Source organism: Trachemys scripta, chromosome 15, assembly GCF_013100865.1.
Source record: "Trachemys scripta elegans isolate TJP31775 chromosome 15, CAS_Tse_1.0, whole genome shotgun sequence".
NCBI lineage: Eukaryota > Metazoa > Chordata > Testudines > Emydidae > Trachemys > Trachemys scripta.
In genome coordinates this window covers 3,040,580-3,065,130 of record NC_048312.1, presented here as the reverse complement: position 1 = coordinate 3,065,130, position 24,551 = coordinate 3,040,580, and the positions used below count along the sequence as shown (strand labels likewise).

Genomic DNA, 24,551 nt, shown 5'->3' with positions numbered 1-24,551 from the left:
GCCCCCTGCTCCACCCCCATAGGGAGAAAAGAGGGAGCAGACGGCTCTGCAGACCCTGAACCAACTGTATTTCTGTCAGGAACATGCAGGAACCCAGCGGCTCCCCCGGCGCCCTTCGAGTGTGGCCCATCTAGAAGGATGTTCCAGGGACTAGCCACCAGCGATAGTGGGGCTGGCAGGTCCTTTCCAAAGGCACTGTACTGCTGGGCCTAGTGGTTAATTAGAGCAGTGCCTTTTCCCCTCCCTCCAGGGGCCACATCGTCACTCAGTTTTACTTGGCCTCACTTGCCTGTTGTCGTTGGGGATCCGGGGGGTCTGATTCCCCCACCTGGTGCCAGGCACTGCTGTGTGGGTTGCCACCCAGTCAGTAATGACAGCGCCCGGCACCGGGGAATCGAGCCCTTTGGCTTCAGACTTTGGCCCCATGGAATCAGTGGGGCAGGCAGGCTACTGCCAAGTACCCCATCCCATTGCTCACAGGAAGGTGGGCTGCCCTCCAAGAGATGAGCAGTACGCTGGGCCCGGCCCCTCTGGGGAGTTCACAGCCCGTCTTCCCCGCTCTCTCCCTAGCTACATCTGGCAGCACATTGAGATCGGCTACGTGCAGGGAATGTGCGACCTGCTGGCGCCTCTCCTGGTCATCCTGGATGATGGTGAGTGGCTGGGGTCCCGGCAGCTCCAGGGAGTGCGTTTAGCTGAGTATTTAAGAGGGGAGGTGTGGGGAGAGCGCGCTGGCTCAGTCAGCCCCACAGATCTGGTGTGTCCAGGCCTGTCTGGCTCTGTCCCCCAAACAGGGACGGCACGAGTCCATGCTTCCTCGACGCAGCCTCCCGCCTGGAGAGACCCCTCTGGGTGCGGGGGGAGAAGCTCTGTCACCATGACCTGTTTCATCCTGGCTCTCTGCTGTGGAGATTAAGCAACACAGGCTGGTTACTTTCAGTTGTGGTTGTGTGCGTGTGCGTGTGAGCAGATGTGTACATATAGACACCCAGGTCAAGGTGCCTGTATGTAACTGGTGTGTACACACATGAACGCATGAGTGCAGTAGAGCCATGACACTCTCTCTGTTATCCCATGCAGAGGCGCTCGCGTTCAGCTGTTTCACCGAGCTCATGAAAAGGATGAACCAGAATTTCCCACATGGGGGAGCCATGGACACCCACTTTGCTAACATGAGGTCACTGATCCAGGTACTGGGCCTGGGGCTCATGGCGAGAAGGTGGTGGCGCTTCAGACCAACCGAAGGAAGGTTTTTCCTCATCCGCCTGTTGTGTTAGAAGGACTCTTAGGGGGAGTGGGGAGGGTTCTGGAGCAGGCACCCTTGGTGTGGGGGGCAGGGTTATGGAGGGGCTTGTGGGGGAACGCCCAGTATGTGGGAGTGTTACGGCTACAGAGGAGCTTGAAGAGAAGGCCTGAGGGAGCATGTGGAGGGGGTTGAGGGCAGGGCAGAAAAGCCGGATGGGAGCAATAGCTGGCGCCGTCTCGTACACTAACTGGATTCTGGACTCCCTTTGCTTTCTTTGGCCAGATCTTGGACTCTGAGCTCTTTGAGCTGATGCACCAGAATGGGGACTACACCCATTTCTACTTCTGCTATCGATGGTTTCTCCTGGACTTCAAGCGAGGTGTGTGGCGTGACCTGGCCATGTCGTCAAGGCCTCTGATGAACCAAGTGCAACAGGAAAGTCCCAGGATGCCTCTACCTTAAAAGCCGTGGCATAAATTCAGATATTCCTTGGGGTGGGGGAGGAGGCAAATTCAGGGACCCCGTTTCGGTCTCCGCTCACCCCCCATCCCACAGGGATCTCGTCCAGGGACTCTTCCCGCCAGGGGTGAAAGTGGGCCGGTACGGGCCGGTACGGTGTACCGGTAAAAAGTGGCCACCAGTACCGGCACGTACCCCGCTGACTTTAAAGCGCTGCCACGGCAAAGGACCCTGCTTAAAGTGCTGCCTGTTGTTGCCCCTTTTGCCTCCCACCCCCGGCCGCCGACTTTTTTCTCTACAGGGCTAATACATGCAAAACATCCCTAGTCCCAAAGCTTTTACAGCCTAGGGGGCCAACAACTGACTCTCCTTTTTTAAAAACAAGTTTCCACTATGGGGCTTTGTGACACACTCATCTAATGGCCTCTCCTCTCGCCCCTTGGAGACCTTCGCTCACAGGTGGAAGAGACAATAAACTGGCTTCATCCTAGTCCCCATAGGTAGTTACACAAAGCTACAGCAAAAGGCAGCGCGGGGGGAGGTTCCTGTGTAGGCGGGCTGTAGGTTTGGAATGTCAGATTGGTGGGGAGCGAGCTCTGTTCTGTCATGTCCCCCCATAGAACTCCAGTTGCTAGTGAAGTGATGTGAGATAAGAGTCAGGCCACACTTAGGTCCTTAAGTTCTGGCAGGAGTCTGATTACTTTCCATCTATAAAAACAACTTTCCATATCAAATAATCATCAGTCGGAAACAAAATCCCCTTTGAAAAATAATTCTGCAACCTTCCAAAGAAGGGACTCGCCATAGTTGCTAGGCATTCTCCATAGCCCCATTCCAGGTCCTGAACCCATCCTAAACGACGCCCTGGCTTAGCCATTGTTGTTCTCTTTTCCAGAGCTGGTGTATGATGATGTTTTCTCTGTCTGGGAGACAATCTGGGCAGCTGCACGCGTCTCCTCTTCGCACTATGTCCTCTTCATAGCCCTGGCCTTGGTGGAAATGTACCGGGACATCATTTTGGAAAATAACATGGATTTTACAGATATCATCAAGTTCTTCAATGGTACGTCCTGAGTTTTGTTGGGCTGGATCTAGGGCAGGTACTCAGTCTTTGTCAGCAAGTCTCTGTGGTTAGGGTAGGTTAGTCTATACTAATCACTAGCGTTTATTGAAACAGAATGGGGCAAGATTGCTTATGAGAGGCCACTAGGCTGATGTCCTGAGCAGAAGGCTGCGAGCCAGCAATTTGTAGGTTCTAATCCGGACTCTGCTTTTCTTCTGTGGCCTGAGGGCAGTTGCTTTGCTGCTCTGTGCCTCAGATTCTCCACTTGTTACACGGTACACTTCCCGGTAGAGAACAGTCCCCTAGCGATTCTTTAGCTAGTAATGATTCTCATAAATATTAAATATGGTGCTTCTGGACACAGCCATGATCAGGGCCCCACAACTGCTCTGAATAGCTTCAGCCCCTTCCTAAAACGTGGCATGGGCAGAGAGATGCAAACCTTTGACGGGCTCTCAGCTTTCTCAGGACTGGGAGCTATTTAGCCATCGTTTGTTAATTCCTTTTCCTTCCATATTCCAGAAATGGCCGAGCGGCACAACACCAAACAGCTCCTGAAGCTGGCCCGGGATCTCGTTTACAAAGTCCAGACGCTGATTGAGAATAAATGAAAGGCCTGGGAAGGGTGGGGTGTTTGGCGAGATGTCGCCGACTCCCGTCCAACACTTCCTTCCCCATCTCCTTTTTCTTGAAGTGCCACACCTGTGACAAAAAAACCTTGGTAGTTTGACACATGCTGCTCTCTAAGATGAAAGTACCCTTATCTCTGCTCTCATGCTGTTGAGCTTAGACATTAGGGGAAGGGTCCCCTAGTTTAGTTCTTCAGTTCAACATTCGCTTTCAGTGATTGACCAAAGATCTGTAAATCTGCATCTTATTTTTTGTTTCAAACATTTCTACGTTGGAAGCAAATCCTGGGCAGACATTGCCTTGCCTTGCTTTGCTTTGGTGGTATTATTGCAGTTATGGTTCCCATCTTTAGCAAGAGCACTTTCCAGACAAAGCTTTCTCAAAGAGGGTGGGCTACAGGCAGACTATGCCTCTGCTGTCCCTTGGTCCACCTTTGAATTTGCAGCATATACTGCAGGGGAACAAAGCACTTCCCAAGAAGCAGCTTTCCCACGTGACAAGAAAGCCAGGCAGCATGCCTCTCAAGCTAGTAAAAACTAGGGTGTTCTCAGCATTCGGCTCTGGGGGAGGAGCGTGAGGCTGTGCCTTCAGCAGAGAGACTCTGATCAGAGAAGTTCCTCCTATGATATACCCTCTTCCTTGTTTGGGGCTCTGTTTTCCTCCCATTCCCTAGGGTTGACAGTTTGCTCCTCACCCCAGGATCAGAGCATGTGGAGTTCCAACTCCGGCTAAGTTTCCAAAAGAGCTCAGGATGCCAAGTATTTCAGTGCCAACATAGGAGCTGAGCTCTACTGGAAAGTCTGGTTCCAACTGTGGGTCCTGAGCATTTGAAAAATCCGGCCTTGAGCTTTTTTGAAAATTCAGAGTTTGTGCCAGAGGAGTCTTTTGTGTTTCTGGAACCTGATCCTTAGCCCATTGACGTCAATGGAAAGACTCCAGTTGGACATCGGTGGGCTTGTGGAGGAAAATAGACCAAGCTTAGCATTCTCTGCTCTGGGTACCCAGAGTGGTGCAATTCCAAGGCAGCTCCCCTGCAGTGGCACTAGCATTGTGCCCCACTGGTGCTGTGGCGTGCAGCACCTTGGCCCACACAAGAGCAGCAGGAAAACTGAGCTGCAGGATAATTGGTGAGGTTAGTGCAGCCAAGAGTTTGGGTTTATTTTTCAACTCAGGTAAAAAAAAGTAGAAGAGGAAAAGGAGAGAAGTGGGTTGTGTTAGTGGGTTAGTTCCCACCTGCCTAGGAAGGTCATTGTCATGGCTAAACCAGTTGGTGGTTGCTCCTGGCAGCTGGGAAAATGCTTTGCTGTAGCTCTTTCAAGGGTACTTGCTCTCAAATTGTGCTGCAAAAATCTGTTTGCCAGCCATGAAATGTGTGATAAATGTGTTTTCTCTTCCTCCACTCAGCTCCCCCAGCAGGGCTAGGCCAGAGCCCTCCGTGCTGAGGGAGTGGTGTTCACCAGAAGGGGAAAGGGACTCCTCTGTTTCTCCTCCTGCAGAACCCTTCTTTGTACTGGATGTATTTTGTATTTGTGTGTTGTGTGTCTCAGACGTTGCTTGCAGAAGAAACCCAGAAGAAAATAGTGCATGCTCCAGAAATCAGTTGCAGAGTACAGTGAGCCAGTCTGCAGTATGTGAACAAATCACCTCATCCCCCTGTACTAGTGGGATGCAGAGTCTGTAACTGCAAACCAGGGAAGGGCAGGGCCTGCTGAACCCTTTTGCTGAAGAAGAATACAGCGCGAGGTGAAAGCAGAGGAAATCTGTCTTCTCTAATTTCTTATTTTGCAGGCTATTTGTACTTTATCCACATGAGGTAGGAAACCCTCTGAAGCAATTTTCTGTCCAGGTTAGAGCCAATCTGCTGTATTAAACGCCAAAAAGAGCTTAATTTACTGGAGAAAACAGTCCGCACTAGCATCTGAAATAGTCTGCATGGAAACTGAAGAAGTTGGGCTTTAAACCTTCAGGTTCGCCTATGAATCTTTCATCTTTTCCTAAAGCAGAGAGCAAATCTCACGCCTACGCTGGTGACCTGTTCCTGATTTTACACTTGTAGCTTTTCAGATGTTAGAATGGATAAACAATCTGAGTAACCTTGTTCTAAAGTGGAAGGGATCAAAGTGACACCTTCACATAGCAAAACTAAGGAATAATAACCATTAGATAGGCATAACTAGTAGTATTTTATCAAGCAACAACTCTGATGACACTAGCTTTCAGGCTTTTTTTTTTTTTTTTTTTTAATGGATAGCTGAGAATCCTGCACAATATCAGCTATCTGTATTATCTGACTGTGTCTTCGGGCCCATCAATAGCAGTGTTTTTGAATAACTTCTAACAAAAAAAAGTATTTATTTATTCTATTGATTGTACATTACTGTGTGTCCTTGTATACTGAATTCAGTGAGTGTGACTCTTTATGCAAATGGAGATATATCTTTCAATGTTGCAAACATATCTGTAAATGTTTACCAGAAAATTGTGTCTATATATACAGTATAGAGAAAAAAATGTGATTTAAGTGGGGTATTATTTTTTTGAGGGGGGGAAAAAAAATCTTTGCTTCTAAGAACGGCGTGGTTCTCTATAGCACCTACTCAGTGATGTGCCAATCTGTCACTTTCCTTGTACTGTGAGAATTGTTCTGTTACTGCAACAAAAAGCTCAATGCAGGTTAAGAAACCATTTGACCTCAGCTTTGCTTGGTTTAGCACTGATTAAAAATTGTGGAACAGAAACAGAGGTAGCAACTTTATCCCTGATCCCTCAATGGAATCGCCACAGGTGGCCTCTATCACCCCACTGATTTATGTGGGGCTCTGCACAGGCACTGGGGTCATCCTGGGTAGAAGTGATTGCAGGATCGGGGCCTAATGTGTTTTATTGCAGCAATTTAGATTCCCCCAAGAATGTAATATATTAGGCTGCAGTTAAAGCAACACTGCATCCATTTTGCTCTAAGAGTATGAACGTTAAACTGATCCCAGGGTACTCTCCAGAAAAATAATGAAAAGTGTCTATAGAGAAAGCTTGAGGGATACATTCTACTCTCACTTTGAATGTAAATCCAGAGTAACTCCATTGCAGTCAATGCACCAAATGCAACATTCAAATGGGAGCTGCCAGCATACATTAAAGTCAGTGGAACAAATTCTGCTCTCAGATATTCCAGTGGGAGTTGTGCATGCAAAGCTCAGAGCAGAATTTGGTCAGGCGGATGTCTTATCTTGAGTGCTTTGCTCTTTGAATGCATTTCTTGTTCAGATATCTTGCCAGGTTGTTAATTCATGTGCACAGCCACAGGCAGGTTGGCTGATTGGTGGGGTTTATAAACAGTGCATATTAGAAAGTCAAGATGTACTGTAATCATGGCAAATTTCCATAGCTTTTGGTCATATGTGGTCCTAGCTCAGCTCTGCGTGTGTGTCCATAGAATGTGTACTTGGAGTCACAAAGGCCCTGAAAAACTGGGATAGTTTGGATTTAATAGAGACATTAGAGCCCCTGGAAACAGAGACTGTTCCAACAGAACACTCAGAGAGCAGTAAGGGGGAAAGAGGGTGTTTGCTTGTCTGTCTGAAATAAAAAAAATTGTGAGCAAATTGATTCCAAAACCAAAACATGAATTAGATAACGTGACTGTATGATGTCCCCACCCATCCATCAGTGGTTTAAATACTTTAGAACCGTGATTTTTGTGAACACCAGTCTTACAAACAGCCAGTTATACAACCCATTTTTCCTGATGGGGAAAAAAAAATCACATAATGAAAATGGTGTCACTGAAAAATGAGTCGACAGCCCTTCACAGTCTAATGGCTCAATGCACTGGAAATCGCTTTGGAGTAGTTTGGAGGAGAAGAAGAACGAGACACAGAGTATCACACTGCAACGTGAGCACCGTACCACTGTCAATTTGAGATGTTCCATTTTCTGAACACCTCAATCCCTAATTAGTTGTAAAATAGGGGTTCTATTGTAATGAATGGGAACTGACCTCACAAGACTTCCAACTAATGCACACAGGGCCTGGTGTGTCTAGGGTGACCAGATGTCCCAATTTTATAGGGACAGTCCCGATTTCCTTTTGGTGATTTAAACTAGGGTTACCATATTTAAAAAATAAAAAAAGAGGACACTCCAGGGGCCCTGGCCCTGCCCCAACTCTGCCCCTTCCCCAAAGTCCCCGCCCTAACTCTGCCCCCTCCCCTGAGCGCCCTGCATTCCCCCTCCTCCCTCCCAGCCACGCGAAAAGGGCTGCCCGAGCGCTACCGGCTTCACGGTTTGCCAGGCAGCCCCCAGACCCTGCACCCCTGGCTGAGCGCTCGGGCAGCTCGGCGCTTACAGAACCCAGGAGTTCAGGGAGCACAGCAGCCGCCGGAGCCCGGGAGGGGAAGTGCCTGGCCGGGGGCGCAGGGTCTGGAGGCTGCCCGGCAAACCGTGAAGCCGGTAGCGCTCGGGCTTCGGGCGGCCCCCATGCCTCCGGAGGGGAAGTGCCCGGCCAGCGGCTCAGGGTCCGGAAGCATGGGGGCTGCCCGAAGCCGGTAGCGCTCGGGCGGCTCGGCTTTAAACAGAGCAGAAGAGTCAAGGTAGGGAGCACAGCAGCCGCGGGAGGGGAAGTGCCCGGCCGGCGGTATTTTTCCTGGACATGTTCAGCTTTTTGGCAATTCCCCCCGGATGGGGGTTTGATTACCAAAAAGCCGGACATGTCCGGGAAAAAACGGACGTATGGTAACCCTATTTAAACAGAATGAGTTAGGAGGGTGGCCACTGGGAAAGAGTTTGCTTATGTGTATAATAGGATAAAGGATGTGGTGAGACCAGTGGAAAACAAGCACATATTCTCACACTAAAAGTCTAGGGGTCAGGGTCGGTACAAAGCTACCCAGTTACAAGAGTAGGATCTTGCTTATCTAGCTGTTGCACCTCTTTTTCCTTCTCCTCAATCCTTTCCTTTCTGCCTGAGTGTGCACCTGTGTCGTAGAGGCCCTAACATTTAAGTATTACCCTGGGTTTTCTGAGAGAACAGAGCCATATTACTTCTTTGTTTCCTTTCCCTTCCCTGGGAAGCTACACATTGTGCAGGCAGACAAATTGACTTTTGACACTAGGATAGAGCCTTTGGCAGAGAAATGCATTAGACAATTATTGTGATATGGGGCAAACTAGATGAGCCAGATGAATATTTTCTTTCGGCAACTCCATATGGATGCAATTTGCACCTCTAAAGTCCCATGTGAGCTCATGTGTTGACCCTCTGCAGAGAGGGGAGGTTTTTTTGCTCTATATACTTAGCTCTCAGATCAGCTTGCTTTGTATACATTCTACTTAATGTCCAAAAACAAATTCCAACCCTGATCCTTTCCTAAGGGGGTTGTTAATGGATTCTTTGCCTGCATTTGAGCTTTCTGCAGATGTGACCCACCAAACGACTCTTGATATCCATCTTTTTCAGCATTACTAAAGTAAACATTTTAGAAGTGGTCTTTGTTCCTGAATGTGGTTTTTTTAGAAGAGGTTTTTCTTTTTTCCTGTGTTGAGACTCTGGATGGCCTTTCTATAAACACTTCTCATATAGATTGACTTTTCTTCCCAAGACCAAGATTGCATTGAAGGCTGCGATGCTGCAAAGTGTTACTCTTACTCAGCCTTTTATTTTTTAGCAGCCTCTTACCATACAGAATTTTGGTTTTGCTGTAGCTAAAGACTGCAATAGAAGTACAGATGTTAATGATAATTTTTACTGGTGGTTTAAAAGCCATCTCAAGGGAAGCAATTGCTCCTGATGCTGTAATGTAGACAGCATAATTTTAGCTCTTCTGTTTGGGTAAAATTCACCTCTCAGCAGAGGACAGGCACAAGCCACTTAAGTCCCACTTGAGAGGTACGTAGGCCTTTGTGGGCCTAGGCCAGGGGGGAATTTCACTCCTACTTTCGTTTTTCTTATGGCTGTTTTTTTTTTTTAACTGTCATATGTCATTCTTGCTCCAGAAACGCTTGACTGTCTTTTCTGTCCCCACTTGCTCTGTCAATCGACTGATTTCACTGAGTTGGGAGCTACTTTAGGGATAGTCTATAAAGAATACAGAGCCCTTGTTCCACAACCCTTGTCACACATGACACATGATTTTCTTAAAAAAAATTAAATGACTTGAAAACATGCAGTGTGAGTTGCTGCTCTGTTTCCCCCGTATTGTAGCTTCCCTGTTCAGCCAGTGATAGTCTCTGAACCAATTTCATCAGTGAGATAAAGGGGAGAGATTTTTTTAAAATTTGACAAATGTACTGAAGAAATGGCATCCTTGTGATTTATCTGTCTGCTTTGGAATTTTAGCTAAAACCAGCAGTTCTAGTAATGTTTCCCATATTTCTTGAGCACATGTAGATACTGAAAGAGCACAATTTGTTATTTATGAAGTGCACATTTTCTAGCAATATAGAAATTTGGTAATTATTGCTAGAACTAATCATTAAAACTCTGCAGTAGATAAAGATGGTGTTTTCCTGTATAATATTGGACCTCTCCTAAATACCTGCCATTACATCCCTTTGAATATTGCCTCTTCTGTCTTCCTACTTAGGGTACCCAAACCACCTTAACTCTCTCCTGTAGTTACAACCTGCAAGAAACATACCTTAATGATCAAAACGTTTTTTAGTTTTTCAGTCCCAGATTAAATTGATTTTTAAAGACATATTTTTTTTTTTTTGGTGTCACTAAGGACAAGAATTATGGTTGTTTGTGTGCCTTAACTTGCATTTCTATAGCTCAACATATTTGTAAGCTTAACCTTAACGCTGAATATCCTGGGTTTATAATGCTTGTGTTTTGAATAGTTACACCATCCTTGTAATGTATTTTACCCTAAATTAGTGATGTAAGTTCTCTAGTTTTTGTCGAGCGTTTCCTTTAAAAAATATTAAAAATTCATACATGAACACTGACCGAGAAGCCCAAAGAGAATGTTACAGTGTGATATTGCTAATGATTTCAAGATATGAAGTATCAAACTTAAGTGTTTTATTTTTACTTTTAGGGCCAGGCTTCCCAGTAGGTTCTAGCTGCGTTATGGGTTTTGGGAGCAGCACTAAGTAGCCAGACTGTACTGGCTAGTTAAGCTGCATTTACAACTGTTGTGCATTGACAGATCAGCACGAAGTAACCTGTATACCCAGCTTCTGTCTACCTCCTTCCCTCCACATTTCACCCTAGTTCTCCACCCACGTGCCCTTTCTATTGGGCAGATCTAGTGCAATGGATTGGTTTGGGAATGAAATAATTAGGATTAATGGTCATTTTTTTCTGTTACTTTTCATAACCGAAAGTGTCTCCTTCAGCAGAGGCTGGAACATAAAATTATTTAGAAAATCTCAAAGAATTGCCTGCTTTCAAAATGGCCACCACCTCCCATTGTTTCCAATAACCGTGAAGTCCTCAGAGTATAGACAGTGGTCCTCTCTGCGCCATGAGGAGCTTGCTGAATGGAGGCAGTGGACACCTTTGCTGAGGGCAGCATGTGAACTCACTCCCATTCAGAACAATAGGGGGTAGCAGCCAATTCAAAAGAGGGCAATTTTTCATGGAATTCTCTGTAATAGAACTTCATCTCCAGCTCCTGCGGAGGGAGGGACTTTCAGCAATAGTTTAAAATGACCATTTATCTGAAAAATAAATAAAATCTTCAAATATTAGTCTATGCACAAATTCTTGGTGAGCTCTAACTGTATGAGAAATTTGAAGAGTTTGTATTGTTTCCTTAATAAGATAATTGAGGTTAAATAAAAAGGTCTGACACTGGATACTACATTTCTTAAGGGACTCATTTTTACCAAATTAATTTACTCCTAAAATTAATTAACAGATTTACTTGTAAATTCTCAGAAAATTCATTCTTCTCTGAGTAAGTGCTGAGAGTTTGGGGAGAATAATCTGTATTTTTCATAAGCAGAGGTTGCATCCTGGCTTTATGTACAAAATGTAACTCTACCTTCACTATGGACCCATGATTGGCACCTACATAATTCTAAAACATATAGTACCAAGCTTAGTTTTTGCTAAGTACAGTGGGAAACCTTAAAAGACAGACCTCTTATACATTTGGGAAATTAATGATAAATTTACCACAAGGATGTGTTGGAAAAAGAATTACATTTAACAGGATTATGAATGTACTGTATGAACTGGTGTTAAACCTTATGTTGCCCTACAACAAATTGCTGCTTTTACCCATAGGATGCCATTTTGGTCTCTGGGACTCACTCTATATGAGATTAATGAGCATTGTAGCTTTTATTATAACATTTGTAAAAGTACTGCTAAAGTCTGTCTTGGCATATTTCAACTTCACACTGTTATATTTTACTCATGCTTTTGGTTTTCTTTGTAAATTGTTCCTTACTGTTGTTCAGAAAGACAAACTAAAACTATATTCTCTATGGTTAGATGTATTTTCAAATCAATAAAATCCTGGCTGTTGTTTATTGCTGTGCTGTTACTGACTAGAGACACTAAGAAAGGAGTTGTGGAAAGTTTTGTATCTCTTTTAGCCAGATTCTTCACTGCCTTTTGCCATCAGTTACACCTGTGCAAATGTTATCAAATGGAATAATGTTTTACACACAGGATGCAGTCTTACTGTTCACAGGTATCAATGCTGATGCAGGATCAAAGAAGTGGAGAATCAGAACCTGAATCTGTAGTCACAACTCTCATTGACAAGAAAGCTTTTCATGGGTCAAATGTACATGGTGGGTCTTGTCACTTACAAAGATCAATGCTTGAACTGAGTTCCTTTCTTTCAAAAAACTCTTTGAGCTTGTCAGGAAAGTGACATACAGCTGAATCCTAATCAACCCTCCGAAGATACTGAGATGTTCAGGAATCAGTAGAAGAGGGAAACAGGTTGGCAGTTGGTTGGAAATGGAGGTTTGGATAATTGAATCTCTTGTGCGGCACATGTACAATCTAATTCTCTCCAGCAATTTCTTTTCAGCTTTGGCACTGGTTTAGAAGCTGTTTCAGCAGCATGGATAGAAAAGAAGAAGTCATCTTAGAAGTGCGTCCTCCTAGAACACGGTGAGACAATTACATGTTGCTAGTGAAGATCATCACTCTTGTGGGGAGTCAGGAGTGATTAGCAAAAATGCAAACCATTTGTCATTCTCATCCTGTGTCCTTCATAAACACCCAAAGACTGCTTTGGCAGGTGGAAACCCGCTCAACTTGGACCTGAGTCACAGACCATTGAAGGCAGTGGGAGTCTTTCCACTGACTTCAGTGGACTCTGGATCTGGCCCTTTGTACACAAATATTAGCCAAGGAAAGGTGGTGGATATCACCAGGCTCTTCTCTCTCTCCTTTGTACCCTTTTGGAAGATGAAGTAGGATTCCTCTACTGGTGCAGCTGTGTCTAGTCCTCTTTGGGTTGTTGCTCAGGTTGAAGGGCAGGAGAGGAGAGAATGAAGAGAGAGGTTTTCTAAGCTCTGAGTTGTCCAGGAACACTGCATGAATGATGCATCCAATTGCCAATCCATCTGAGGCTTGTATGATGTACTTGCTTAGGGAGATAAAGATACCATCTGATTAATGCTGAAGCAGAATTCAACTACCACATCATATCACCTGCTTTTGCATCTTGACAGTGAATGACCTGGATTAGGATAGAATTATAAAACCCCTTAGGCATGTCTGATGTGTCGCATCAGCAGCAGTATGTGAGTGACACTATGGACTGAGTTCAAAATATTGGATGGAAATGTTTTGTTTGGAAAATGTGAAAATAACCATTCAGATAAGAATAGACACAAATGAAATAATGCTGAAAGGGACAGATGTTTAAATACCAGTGTCTCGGGTGCATCTTGGAATTACAGCTCAGGCTTAGTCTCTCTCCAAAGCTTGGAACCTGAGCTACAGATCCATGCGAATGCAGAGATATAACTAGATCTAAACAGAGTTACAGATGGTGAGAGCTGCAGAGCTAGCTAGGTACAGAAATCTCTGCAGGGAAGCATGTTACTAAAATGCTTCCAATCGAAATTGTGATGCTCCAAGCTTTAAAACATTGTGCATTTCATCCTGCTTCTGTATTGCCAAGCTCTCTGTCCTGCTGTGGGCAGCCACCATTTGTGGCCTGGTCTCCTGCAAGCACCTCTGACCTTGGGGCATTCAGCATCTTGCACAGTCAGGCCACACCTCCCCTTGACTTTAATAGGAGTTGAGGGCACTCAGCACTTCACAGGAGCAACCCATATGCCTTATGCATCTTGCTGGTGCTGTCCCACTCATGCGTGCAGCTCCCTCCCCACCTTAGCACCAGCAGCGCTGCTCTGAAGGTGGGTTACAGCCTGTCAGAAGTAAACACCCACTCTTTGCCTAGCAGCTCTTACTCACTGCCTCATCTCCTGCCTTGGTGGCGTTGGCAGACTGGTGCGTCACTCAGTTCGCATACCACTCCAGACCTCCCACCTGGCCTTCCTGGGAGGATAAATCTCCCAGCTAACAAAATAATCCAAACATCATTGACCAGAACATCCAACTACTTGCCAACTCAGATCCCTGAACCCAAAGAAGCTGAATACAAAGAGCGGCAGCCCAGAGTATCTTTTAAAATTGTACTAGCAACAGGTGTCCCTAACACACAATTCGTGCATTACATTCATTCTGCCTGTAAACCGCCTCAGAGTGTCAGAGGACATCAAATCAAAATAGAGCTCGCTGCTGAATCCTGGAATGTAACATCTTCAGAGATGCTTGTTCTGGTGCCTCTTGTTAATTGTGTGTGTTTTTAAGGGGGCATCTAGATATTTATAAAGGGGTTTTTCATTACTGTACCATCAGGAGAGATGAATAGTCATCAAAACAACTCATTGTTTATACCATACCATAATTCCACAGATATAATCCAAAAGTGAAAATCTCAGAAGATTTACCCAGTTGTTCCTGTAACATATTTTGTTCCTAGTCTGGAAAGAACTTGTACAGTTGCTGTGTGAGAGAAACTAACACATGCTTGTGTTATCCAAGTTGCAATTAGCAGTGGTGCAAACTGTTTTAATCTTCAATGAGGCATGTTTAGGCTGATTAAACTGTTGACAAGGGAAGTCTCCAATGTGTATCTAAAAATCATTGCAATGTCTGGGACTCTCTAAAAGTGCACTTCTTGCTTTAACCCTTTTAGCTCCAACTCTTTGTAGCAGGGAATACATTTACTCTTTTGCAAAGCACAGTGTATATTTACAGCAGTATGATTACTGCTAATGATATCCTGCATCATGTTGTGCAGTGTTTTCTCCAGTTTCCTATCAGTATCTCAGTAATACTCTGTTGTGAAATGGGATTGCCTCAGAGGTGTGGCTTCCTCTTAATAAGGTAGGATTGGTGAGAAGTATTCTGACTAGATCTAAATATCTTATGTCTGTGCCATATGTAGGCTTTAGTAGCTCAAGGATTGAGATTTTCGGTTTCATGCAAATCCAGAGCTCTTCATGGCGCTGGAGTACCCAGCAGCACAGTGGTGTCTCCTCAGCAGAACTGTTCACTACGTCAATTGCACCTTTGCTACATCAGCTGCACCAGTGTTGGGCCCAATTTGCCTTTACTACTGGTGATAATGCACAAGATGGAATGGGACCAGCTTGACTCTTAGATCCCAGGGTGAGTTTGCGGAGGAGTTATAGGGGGTGAAAACCAGCCCTCTTGCTTGTGAACTGGAATCACAGAGACAAAAAGCAAGAACCCTCTTGATGCTATTGCTGAAGGTCTCTGTCAGAGGAGATCTGCACCTGTTTGATCTCTCCAGAACTTCCTGCCTCTCCCCTCCGCTTTCAAGGTCCCATTGCTTTTTCTTTAACTCCCTCTCCTGCCAGGGACATCTCTCTTCCCATCCCACCCCCAGTAGGGCTCCCCTCTTTTCACTGCCAGATCCATCTGCTCCCCTTTTCACCACGGCCTAGCCTGTACCTGGCTACAGCTCTGCCTTTTTCTCTCCATTCCCTGCCCCTTTCTGGTCTCCAGTGGTGCCCTGGCCGTCTAACCCTCTCATTATCTGGAACTGGACAGATGCTGTCTGCCAGTGCTCGTTAATCAAGCCTCAGCCAGATGCTGTTCTCTGCTACTGCTGTGCTATGGGTCTGCCTGCCAGGACTCCCAGTGCTGTCACCCCTGAGCTTCCTCTTGCCCATTCCTTCCTTTTCAGCACAGACAATGGAAACTGCTCATTGTAAAGAATGAAACAAAGCTGCTTTGGGTGAAGAGGAGACAAAGTTTACCAGCTGCGATGGGAACGATGGGTCAGGCTCTCAGCTACTGGCTGTGTAGCTCATTGACTTCAATGGAATTTTGCAGATTTACACCCGCTGAGGATTTGGCCCACCATTCTGCTAGCATTAAGGTGGGGGTTCCTGGCGGCCTGGTGCATGTTGGATAAGAAAAGGCTATGCCTTGGTTTTGTTTATCTGTACAAAACCATGGAGCAGTCAATCATAAAACACTAGTTTTACTGAAGGATTTTATTGTTCATCTTCTCTTACTAGAATTATACTTTCTGTAGCAGTAGAGAAAAAGATCTTGGACTTGGCCTCATTTAAATTGTATCTGCTGATGACTGGCAGTTAACATGGTAGTATGACATCCAGGATAGCCACCATGTAGTCCCAGCCAAGCTTATATTTCCCAGCATTGTACGTGGAGGAGGAACCACCAATTTCATTAGCGAATGCAGAATCCGAACTGCATGGAAAAATCAGCAGTCCCAAGATTGTGCCAATCACTGGCGGGGGGTAAAAAAACAAGCAAGCCTGCAATTATACCAGTGCAAAAAACGACAGAGCTTCCAACATCAGATAACAGGCAGTTGGAAACCACTGGGTGAAGATCCTGCTTCAGAAAGTAGTTTGTTCATTTTTTGGAGGGGTGATGAGGGGAGACTTGGCTACAGAAGACTTGAAGAGAGGTGAGCATGGATTTCACACAGGCACATGTATCCATGAACTCTCATTATCATTATCGCTGCCACGTTGGCTCAGTTTGCTGGACACCACCACTAATCTGTGGGTGTCACTGGAGCTTTCAGGACATGAGTGACAGACAATATGAATGAGGCTAGAGTTGTAATGACCCGAAGGAACAGCTCCATCTCCTGAAAGGTAAATACCTGCAGCTGTTTGCAGCTGTTTTGCAGATAACCCTCCTCTGGCAAAGTCCCTAGGATATAAAAATCCAAGACAAGGTAAGAAGTGTTCCAAATGCTAGCAGCATCCAACCTCCAAAAAGCAATACAGCTGCAATCTGAAACCAAATATGGGTCTCTTTGTTCAAGAGAAAAAGCTTGGTGGTCCTAGAACATTAGAATATAGTGTTGATTGCCAGGCTCCTCACTGGAATGACATTATCACCTCTGCTAGGCAATAGTTAGATAGGCCCACTACCCCTTTTGGGGTTAAAATTAAGCCTCCATCTATTTAAGGAGTCCCCATACCTCTGACGAATGTGTCAGACTAAAGAGAAGTGGGTCTCTGCTATTGGCAGGTATATTTTAATACTGAACACTACAGTTACAAGAGAGGAATCAGTGGAACGGCCCGTAGTGGATTTAGAGCGCTCATTGTGCTTCTGGTTCCAGGGTTGATGCTGGAATTTTGGAGCCCTTTATTTTGCAAGCTGAACAAGTGCCTTTGGATATTTTTAAAATGCCAAGCAAAGGGACCAACTGCACATGAACTAGATTTCAGGGAAATACAGTCAGGCATTGGGTTCTTGGTCTTTGTTTTCTTGGCCACTCCCACCCCTGCTTGATGGATGTGACCTCTCAGGCCTTATAGTGCCAGCAGTTAATTGCATCTGCAAATTTGTATCTGTAGTTAAAACAGACACAACACTAAAGGTTCACTTGAAAATGCGGCTTGCAACATTAATTGGGTTAATTTATTAACATTCAGTACTTTGAACATTATAAAGTACTATTGTATAAGTGCTAATTACTTGTTAATAATGCTACTGGTTCTTTAACAGTAAAAAGAACAAAAGGGCCAAATATCCCTCTGGTTTGAGCCCCAGGAGGTGAGTCAAACAAGTCACATCAGGGAGGAATCTACAGGCACGGGTTGTGCTTGTCTGTTTGCGTATCTTGTGAACCATGTACCTTCCAGGAAACAGCAGGGATATTCTCTAGAGTCCTGTATATGGTGCACATCTGCTTATCAGGAGCTTTTGAGAACCGAGAGCAGTGGGTAAAGACCCCAAATGATGTGGGCTTGTTTCTGAATCACGCAGGGGATGTCAGACTGAAGCTGAAAATGCAGGCCAAGGCCAGGGAGAAAACTGCCCAGACATGATGCCACTGTGGATCTTGTGAAGCTAATTTCGGAAGGAGTGACACTGCATTCTGACACTTGCATGCATTCTGGCCGCAAAGGCCCTCTGTGGGCCAACAGCCCTGAATACCCAGAATGCCGTGTGCTGCAAACATACCCTCTTATCTCCCGACTCCCGGTATACCCCTTAATGCTTGAGGTTGAGGGGTGACGTAGGGTTGTTGTGGCCATTCTATGCCAGGTGGGGAAACTTCTTAAGGAAGGTTTTTCGCAGGGGACATTTCTGCCCCCTTCATAGTCCCTCTAGTCTGCCAGAGTGGCTTAAAGGGGCTGCGGTGCCTTTGCCTTCTTGCTGCAGTGCACTCAGAGCAAAGAGAGACTATCAGCAAATATTACAAACAGGACAAGGCGAGAGCAAGACATCTATGCTCAGAGGCCAGGAGTAAATCACCAGCTGCCTGCATTTGTCCTTGTAAACTTGAGGGCCCGTAGCTTTTTAATCTATGCAGAATCTACAGAAATCTGTATTTCCAGATTTTTAATGTGGCCTTTCCAATTCTTTCTGATGATGCACATGCTAGAGTGCAACAGGGAGAAGCAAATGGGGAACCATGTCCATTGTCACCAGGTAAGGGTAGTTAGTGCCACCAATTACATTTGCTTTTGGTGGGATGGGAGCATGTTTTCAAATGTCGAAACTTACACTGGGAGAGGAGTAAATTCCCTCTTGGCCTGAATTCTACATTTTAAACCAAAATTTCTAAAAAATTAAAAAAAACGTATAGAGGTTAGAACCTCATAAGTCAAAAGCGCCATGCTTTTCCGCTGCATTATTGCGAAAAGTGGCTTAATTAAAAGAAACCTTCCAGTTAATTAGTCCTTACTGTGTTTACTGTTTGGGGCATGTTTGCTGTAATGGCCAGGCACAGATGGCATAGCACCAGTGACTCAGAGCTTGTCTATGTGTAGGGTATAGTTATGGCCCTTGCTATGCCGTCACTGCAAAAAAAGGTGGGGTTTTGTTTGTAGCAATCCAAAACCCTAGTGTAGATAAGCCCTAAGTGAAAATAGACTAATACAAATGGAAGAAATGGAAGAAAGGGGAAATTGATAGTAATGAATTAAATCAGAAGCTAGGAATTGTAGAAAACTGATAATAGAAACTAAGGGATACAAGGAGAAATCTGTTGGCAGCAGCGTTAAGGACAAGGAGTTTTTAAGGTTTGTTAGATTCCATTTGTTTCTAATAATGATATTGGCCCATTACTAGATGGAAATGTGGAATCATCAATAATAATGCAGAAAAGGCCAAAGTGTTCAATACATATTTCTACTCTATATTTGGGAAAAAACGGATGATGTAGTCATGTCATATGATAACGCTCTTTCCACTCAGCTGGTATCTCAGGAGGATGTTAAACAGCAACTACTAAAGTTAAATATTTTAAAATCAGCAGGTCCAAATAACTTGCATCCAAAAGCTTTCAAACAGCTGGCTGAAAAGCTCACTGAACCATTAATACTGATTTTCAATAATTCTTGGAACACTGGGGATGTTCCAGAAGACTGGAAGACAGCTGGTGCTGTGCTAATATTTAAAAAGAGTAAACAGATGATCAGGGTAATTATAGTTTTGTCAGTCTGATATCAGTCCCAGGAAAGATAATGGAGAGGCTGATACAGGACTTGATTCATAAAGAATTATGGAGAGTAATATAATTCATGCAAATCAACATGGGTTTATGGAAAATAGACCTTGTCAAACTAACTTGATATCTATTTTTGATGAGACTACAAGTTTGCTTGATAAAGATAATAGTATCGATTGTAATAGACACCTCTATGGTGTTTGACTTGGTATGGCACAACATTTTGATTAGAAAACAAGGATGATATAAAATTAGCATGGCACTCATTAACTGGATTAAAGGCTTGTTAACGGATAGGTCTCAAAATGAAACTGTAAATGGGGAATCCTCATTGAGCAGGTGTTTCCAGTGGGGTCCCACAGGGATCAGTTCTTAGTTCTATGCTATTTAACATTTTTATCAGTGACACCGGAAGAAAACATAAAATCCTTGATACAGTTCACAGATGACAAAAAATTGGTAGAGGTGGTAAATTAGGAGGACAAGTATCAGGGGGTAGCTGTGTTAGTCTGTATCTACAAAAACAACAAGGAGTCTGGTGGCACCTTAAAGACTAACAGATTTATTTATTATGCCCAAATAAATCTGTTAGTCTTTAAGGTGCCACCAGACTCCTTGTTGTTTTTTTAGGAGGACAGGATTCAGAACAATCTGGCTTGCTTGGTAAACTGGAGGCAAGGAAACAATGTGTTCTAATGTGGCTAAATGTACATGTTACATCTAGGAACAAAGAATGTAGACCATGCTTACAGGATGGAGGACTCTATCTGGGAAGTAGTGACTCTGAAAAAAGACTTGAGGGTCTTGGTGGATAATCAGCTGAACACAAGCTTCTAGTGTGACGCAGTAGCCAAAAGAGCTAATGTGACCCTTGGACGCATAAACGGGAATGACAAGTAGCAGCAGAGCAGTTATTTTATCTTTGTATTTGGCACTGGTGTGACCACTGCTGGAATTCTGTGTCCAGTTCTGGTGTCCGCAATTCAAGATGTATATTGATAAATAGGAGCGGGGTCCAAGAAGAGCCACAAGAATGATTAAAGGATTAGAAAACCTACCTTATAGTGATATCCAGCAACCTTATTTTTTAATCTTAACAAAGAGGTTAGGGGGTGACTTGATTACAGTTTATATTCCTTACATGGGGAACAAATACTTGATAATGAGTGCTTCAATCTAGCAGACAACATTTTACACCTTATTCCCAGTCTGAATTTGTCGAACTTCAACTGCCAGACACTGAATCATGTATATTGAGGGTATTAACCATTGGAACAATTTACCCAGGGTCATGGTGGATTCTCCATCACTGGTAACTTTTTCTAAAAGATCTGTTCTAGGAATTATTTTGGGAAAGTTCTCTGGCCTGTGTTATATGGGAGGGCAAATCAGATGATCGCAATGGTCCAATCTGGTGTTTGAATCTAGTGTAACTCCGATCTGTATTTGGCCCAGTCACTGGCAGGGCAGTACTTGGATCTATGGCATCTGCAGTTAACCTATTTCTCCACTGCAGGGCACTGATACACTACATGAGAGAAACAAGACTGGAGGAACAGATCCTAGTTGAAATAGTGTTTGATACTCCATCACAGTTCAAGTTACTCATTTCACAACTTCATTTTGTGTGATCTCTTTTCAGGCTGTAAAGTCTGACAAAGTTGATAAAAAACCCAACAACCTGAAAACACTCATAATTTATTGGATCTTATGTGTGGTTATTATGATAGCAGAAACAAAGTTCACTTATCAGTAAAAGGACTGTAACTAGCAGTACCAATGATATATTGGTACATCCTAAACTGCTAAGACGTGTTCTTTATTTTGATGGTAAATTCTGTATTATTTTTAAAAACCAGAAATGCATAGATTAATTAGTTCTATTATTTGTATAAGGGGTAACGTTCTCCTGAGTTGTATAGAACTTGCGTATAATTGCATTGAGATTTCTGGTGAAATCATAAACCAAGGGTGCAAAGTTCAAGTGTCTGTGTCCATTGCGTGTTGCAGTATCCGCTTGCTATTGCTGTCGCCACTCTGGTATGGAATTACAGCTTTAATTTATGTACACAGGATGGGACTCAATATTTAACATTATCCAGGGATTTCAGTTAATCCCTATGAATCAAATACTCCTTCCCGAGGAGGGATTTATGTAAGGAACTGGGGTACCATGAGGGGGAAGGAATCCTTTTCCATATGTCACACAATGACAGTGGAACTTTGCTCTACATGAGTGACTGCACTCCACCCATGGAAGATAGGTGAATGCTGGTGGCACTCCAGCCTGGCTCCAAAACCTCTGTGAACTGGCTCCAACTTTGCTCATCCATGTACAAAGTACTCAGATCCTCTGGGCAGGATCTCAGCATCCTCCTTCCTCAATGCCCCTGGAACTATATAGGTTCCCCCCTGTGGTCAGGTCCCCACCAAGCGACAAGGGCTAGGGGAGGGGATAGGATTTGGGCCCTTGCCTGTAGACTGTAAACACTTCAGCATAGAGTCCTGCTTGTGCTATTTCACCTGTCCTACAGTGCTATGTACACCAGTGGCATTATGTATGGAGTTGGTGCCAGCAGCCTGCTGGATCTTGAAGCATCTGAGAAGTGAGTTCCTATGGCTGTAGTTGAAGCTTTAACAGTGTCATCTCTTTGGGCATTTTCAAAACTTCTAAAAGCTACAGTTTTCCCCTCAGCTGGTGGGAATCCCAGCAGGCAGCCAGAAGTGAGTCTCAGCAACTTCTACAGAATAGAATATTTGCCTTTCCGTGAAATAGCTCTGAGTGGCACCCACTGCAATCATGGGGTCTTGGAAAGACTGTAGGATCGGATACCTTGCTTGGCTAGGTCTCTGATGACTGGCTCTGTTGCTGAGTGTAGGTGGCTCTATGGAGGAAGATGCCATTGAGGCAGACCCCTGAACAATAATGTGATGATTTAGTTATTAACTACGCCACTCCAACTGTGATCAGGACCCCACTGTAGTAGGTGCTGTACATCCATAGAGTAAAAGACAACACTTCCTGAAAGAGTCTATAATCTGAGGAGGCAAGACAGAAAGTAGTAGTATCCCTATGTTACAAATAGGGAACTGAGGCACACATGGCAGAGATGGGAAGTAAAACGTGATCTCCTGAGGCTGAGACAAGTGCTTTAACCATAACAGCAGCCTTCCCTGCTAGGATTTAATCTGTGATTACTCAGAGTGAATCTTGCATAACACTTCAGGGTCTTGCCAGGACTTGGAATCTGCACCTTTCCACCAAAACACCAGAGCATCTCTGCTGCTGCCATTTTCCTTTGAATACAACAATGGAATATAGAGAGCTAAATAACACATGTGGTGGATATGTTGTCCTCAATGTTCTGAAACATTGCGACAGCATAGCAGTTTAGTGACAGGCCCAAATTCTATTCTTACTATGATGTGCCTTTTGTTGACATCAAAGGCATCTCACAGGAGCAAATGAGGGATGAATTTGCCTCAGTGTCTTTGCTTTATGTGGGTACTCTAACAGTGTGGGTACAGAGCTGTCTTGCTGAGAGACAAAAGACTAACATCTCTCATCTGGCCTTTCAAGAGCATGCCTCTAGATACTGAAGGTTGGACTCTCCCTTTATCTCCACATCTCAATGCAGACATTTTCTGTTTACAGTGACTCATGACCCTGTGAGTGTCACTCTGCCTCATTGCTACTTTGGACTCACTTTTTATAGAGCACCACACCTTCCTTAATGGCAAAGTGTCATATTTCCAGAGCGCCATCAGTGCGTGAAATTAAAAGTGGCAGAGGGGCAGGAGAGATTCTCATGGACACTCCTAGCGGGTATCTGAGTTATTCTGGTCTGAATCCCCATGTGTGCGTTCTGATTTGGGAATTGAGTGCCTGGGCTGGGTTTAATTTATACAGCTTCCCCTGCCAGTCGTCTCTGCCTTTTGAGTTACGTTGGAAAGGCCTCGGTTATCATTTGTACCACCTTATCGCAAGAGCTGCAGCGAAGGTTGCCGAAAGGTCCCTCATAAATAAAAGGCGTCACTGTGTGAAATATTCACCTGTCAGGGCTGAGGCTGCAAAACCTTGTACCCAGCAGGGAACAAAGTCAGCTGGCTTCCAGTGGAGAAAGTAGGGTGAGCAGATGTCCCGATTTTATAGGGACAGTCCCGATTTTTGGGTCTTTTTCTTCTATAGGCTCCTATTACCCCCCACTCGCTGTCCCGATTTTCCCCACTTGCTGTCTGGTCACCCTAGGAGAAAGCCATCAGGGCTGGGCTCTCCAGGCCCCGGCTTTGGGTTCGTACAGCCCCGAGCACCGCGGGGTCCAACTGAAGCCAGACACCCAAAACCACCACTCCCAGCAAACACCCCGACTCCAGACCGGGCCCCTCAGCCGAGGGGCCTCCCCCAGGGCCCTGCCACAATCACAGCGTGCGCAGGGGGGGGGGCTGCGAGCCACCTGCATAGGGTGGAAACCACTTGGCGCCCCACTGGCCTCACCGCCAGGCCCCGGAGCACCCAGGGCCCAGCCCTGTAGCCCGCCCCGGGAGCCAGGCGGCACCCCGCTTAGCGAGCCCCAGGAGAACGCACGCGAGCTCCCTACCGCGCACTCGCCGCGCTGCAGGTGGAGGAGCGCGGCCCCGCCCGCCGCTGAGCTCGCCGAGCTCGCGGTCACCATGGTAACAGAGGCGCGTCCCTCGGTTCCTCCCGTGGGGCAGGCAGCAGGTTGGGCTGCGCGCGGGGCGGGGCGGGCTCTCGTGGTGCGCGAGCGAGCGAGCGATCGGCTCCGGCAGCAGGTTAGGCTGCGCTGTGCGCCCGGCGGCCGCGGGAGGAGGCGCCGCGCTGGGGCAGAGGAGCCCGCACGCCCAGGACGCAGGTGGGGGCTCCGCGGGGGGGGGCTGGGCCCTTCGGGGCTTGGACCCGCTGAGACTCGCTCTGGGGGGGAGGGGCCGAGCTGTCTCAGCTCCCGCCCCTCGAGGGCGCCATGGACCGGACCCCCGCGGGACCCCGCCCCCCACAGGGCACCCAGGCCCCCCTCCCCGGGGGTACCCTGCCCTCCGCCTCACTGCCCCCCTCCCCGGGGGGCCCCCTGCCCCTCAAACCTCTCCTCCCCGGGGGCCCCCTGCCCCCTGCCCTCCGCCTCACTGCCCCCCTCCCCGGGGGCCCCCTGCCCCTCAAACCTCTCCTCCCCGGGGG

The 24,551-nt window shown here is 45.7% G+C and overlaps 3 protein-coding genes across 7 annotated transcripts in view; 2 read left to right on the top strand and 1 right to left on the bottom strand.

Annotated features, from left to right (window-relative positions):
• SGSM1 (small G protein signaling modulator 1) overlaps nt 1–5,901 on the top strand; it is a 76,521-nt gene extending 70,620 nt beyond the window's left edge. For all 4 annotated transcript variants that reach the window (XM_034791392.1, XM_034791391.1, XM_034791390.1 and 1 more), the window contains 5 exons: nt 571–653; nt 1,081–1,190; nt 1,529–1,625; nt 2,601–2,768; nt 3,291–5,901. In XM_034791392.1, coding sequence (XP_034647283.1) covers nt 571–653; nt 1,081–1,190; nt 1,529–1,625; nt 2,601–2,768; nt 3,291–3,379 — 547 coding nt within the window. In that variant the 3' untranslated portion in view covers nt 3,380–5,901. The remainder of the gene's footprint in view (nt 1–570; nt 654–1,080; nt 1,191–1,528; nt 1,626–2,600; nt 2,769–3,290) is intronic.
• Nucleotides 5,902–15,908: 10,007 nt separating this feature from the next.
• TMEM211 (transmembrane protein 211) lies at nt 15,909–23,125 on the bottom strand. Its single transcript, XM_034791433.1, is given in 3 exon segments — nt 15,909–16,196; nt 16,585–16,686; nt 23,087–23,125. Coding segments are annotated over 3 exon segments (429 nt in total).
• A 1,032-nt stretch (nt 23,126–24,157) lies between these two features.
• The window catches only part of KIAA1671 (KIAA1671 ortholog), a 137,932-nt gene continuing 137,538 nt past the window's right edge, over nt 24,158–24,551 (top strand). Inside the window, exon 1 of one of the 2 annotated variants that reach the window (XM_034790956.1) lies at nt 24,158–24,231. The gene's annotated coding sequence lies outside the window, so the exon portion shown is untranslated. The remainder of the gene's footprint in view (nt 24,232–24,551) is intronic. The other variant, XM_034790957.1, reaches the window with a different exon arrangement.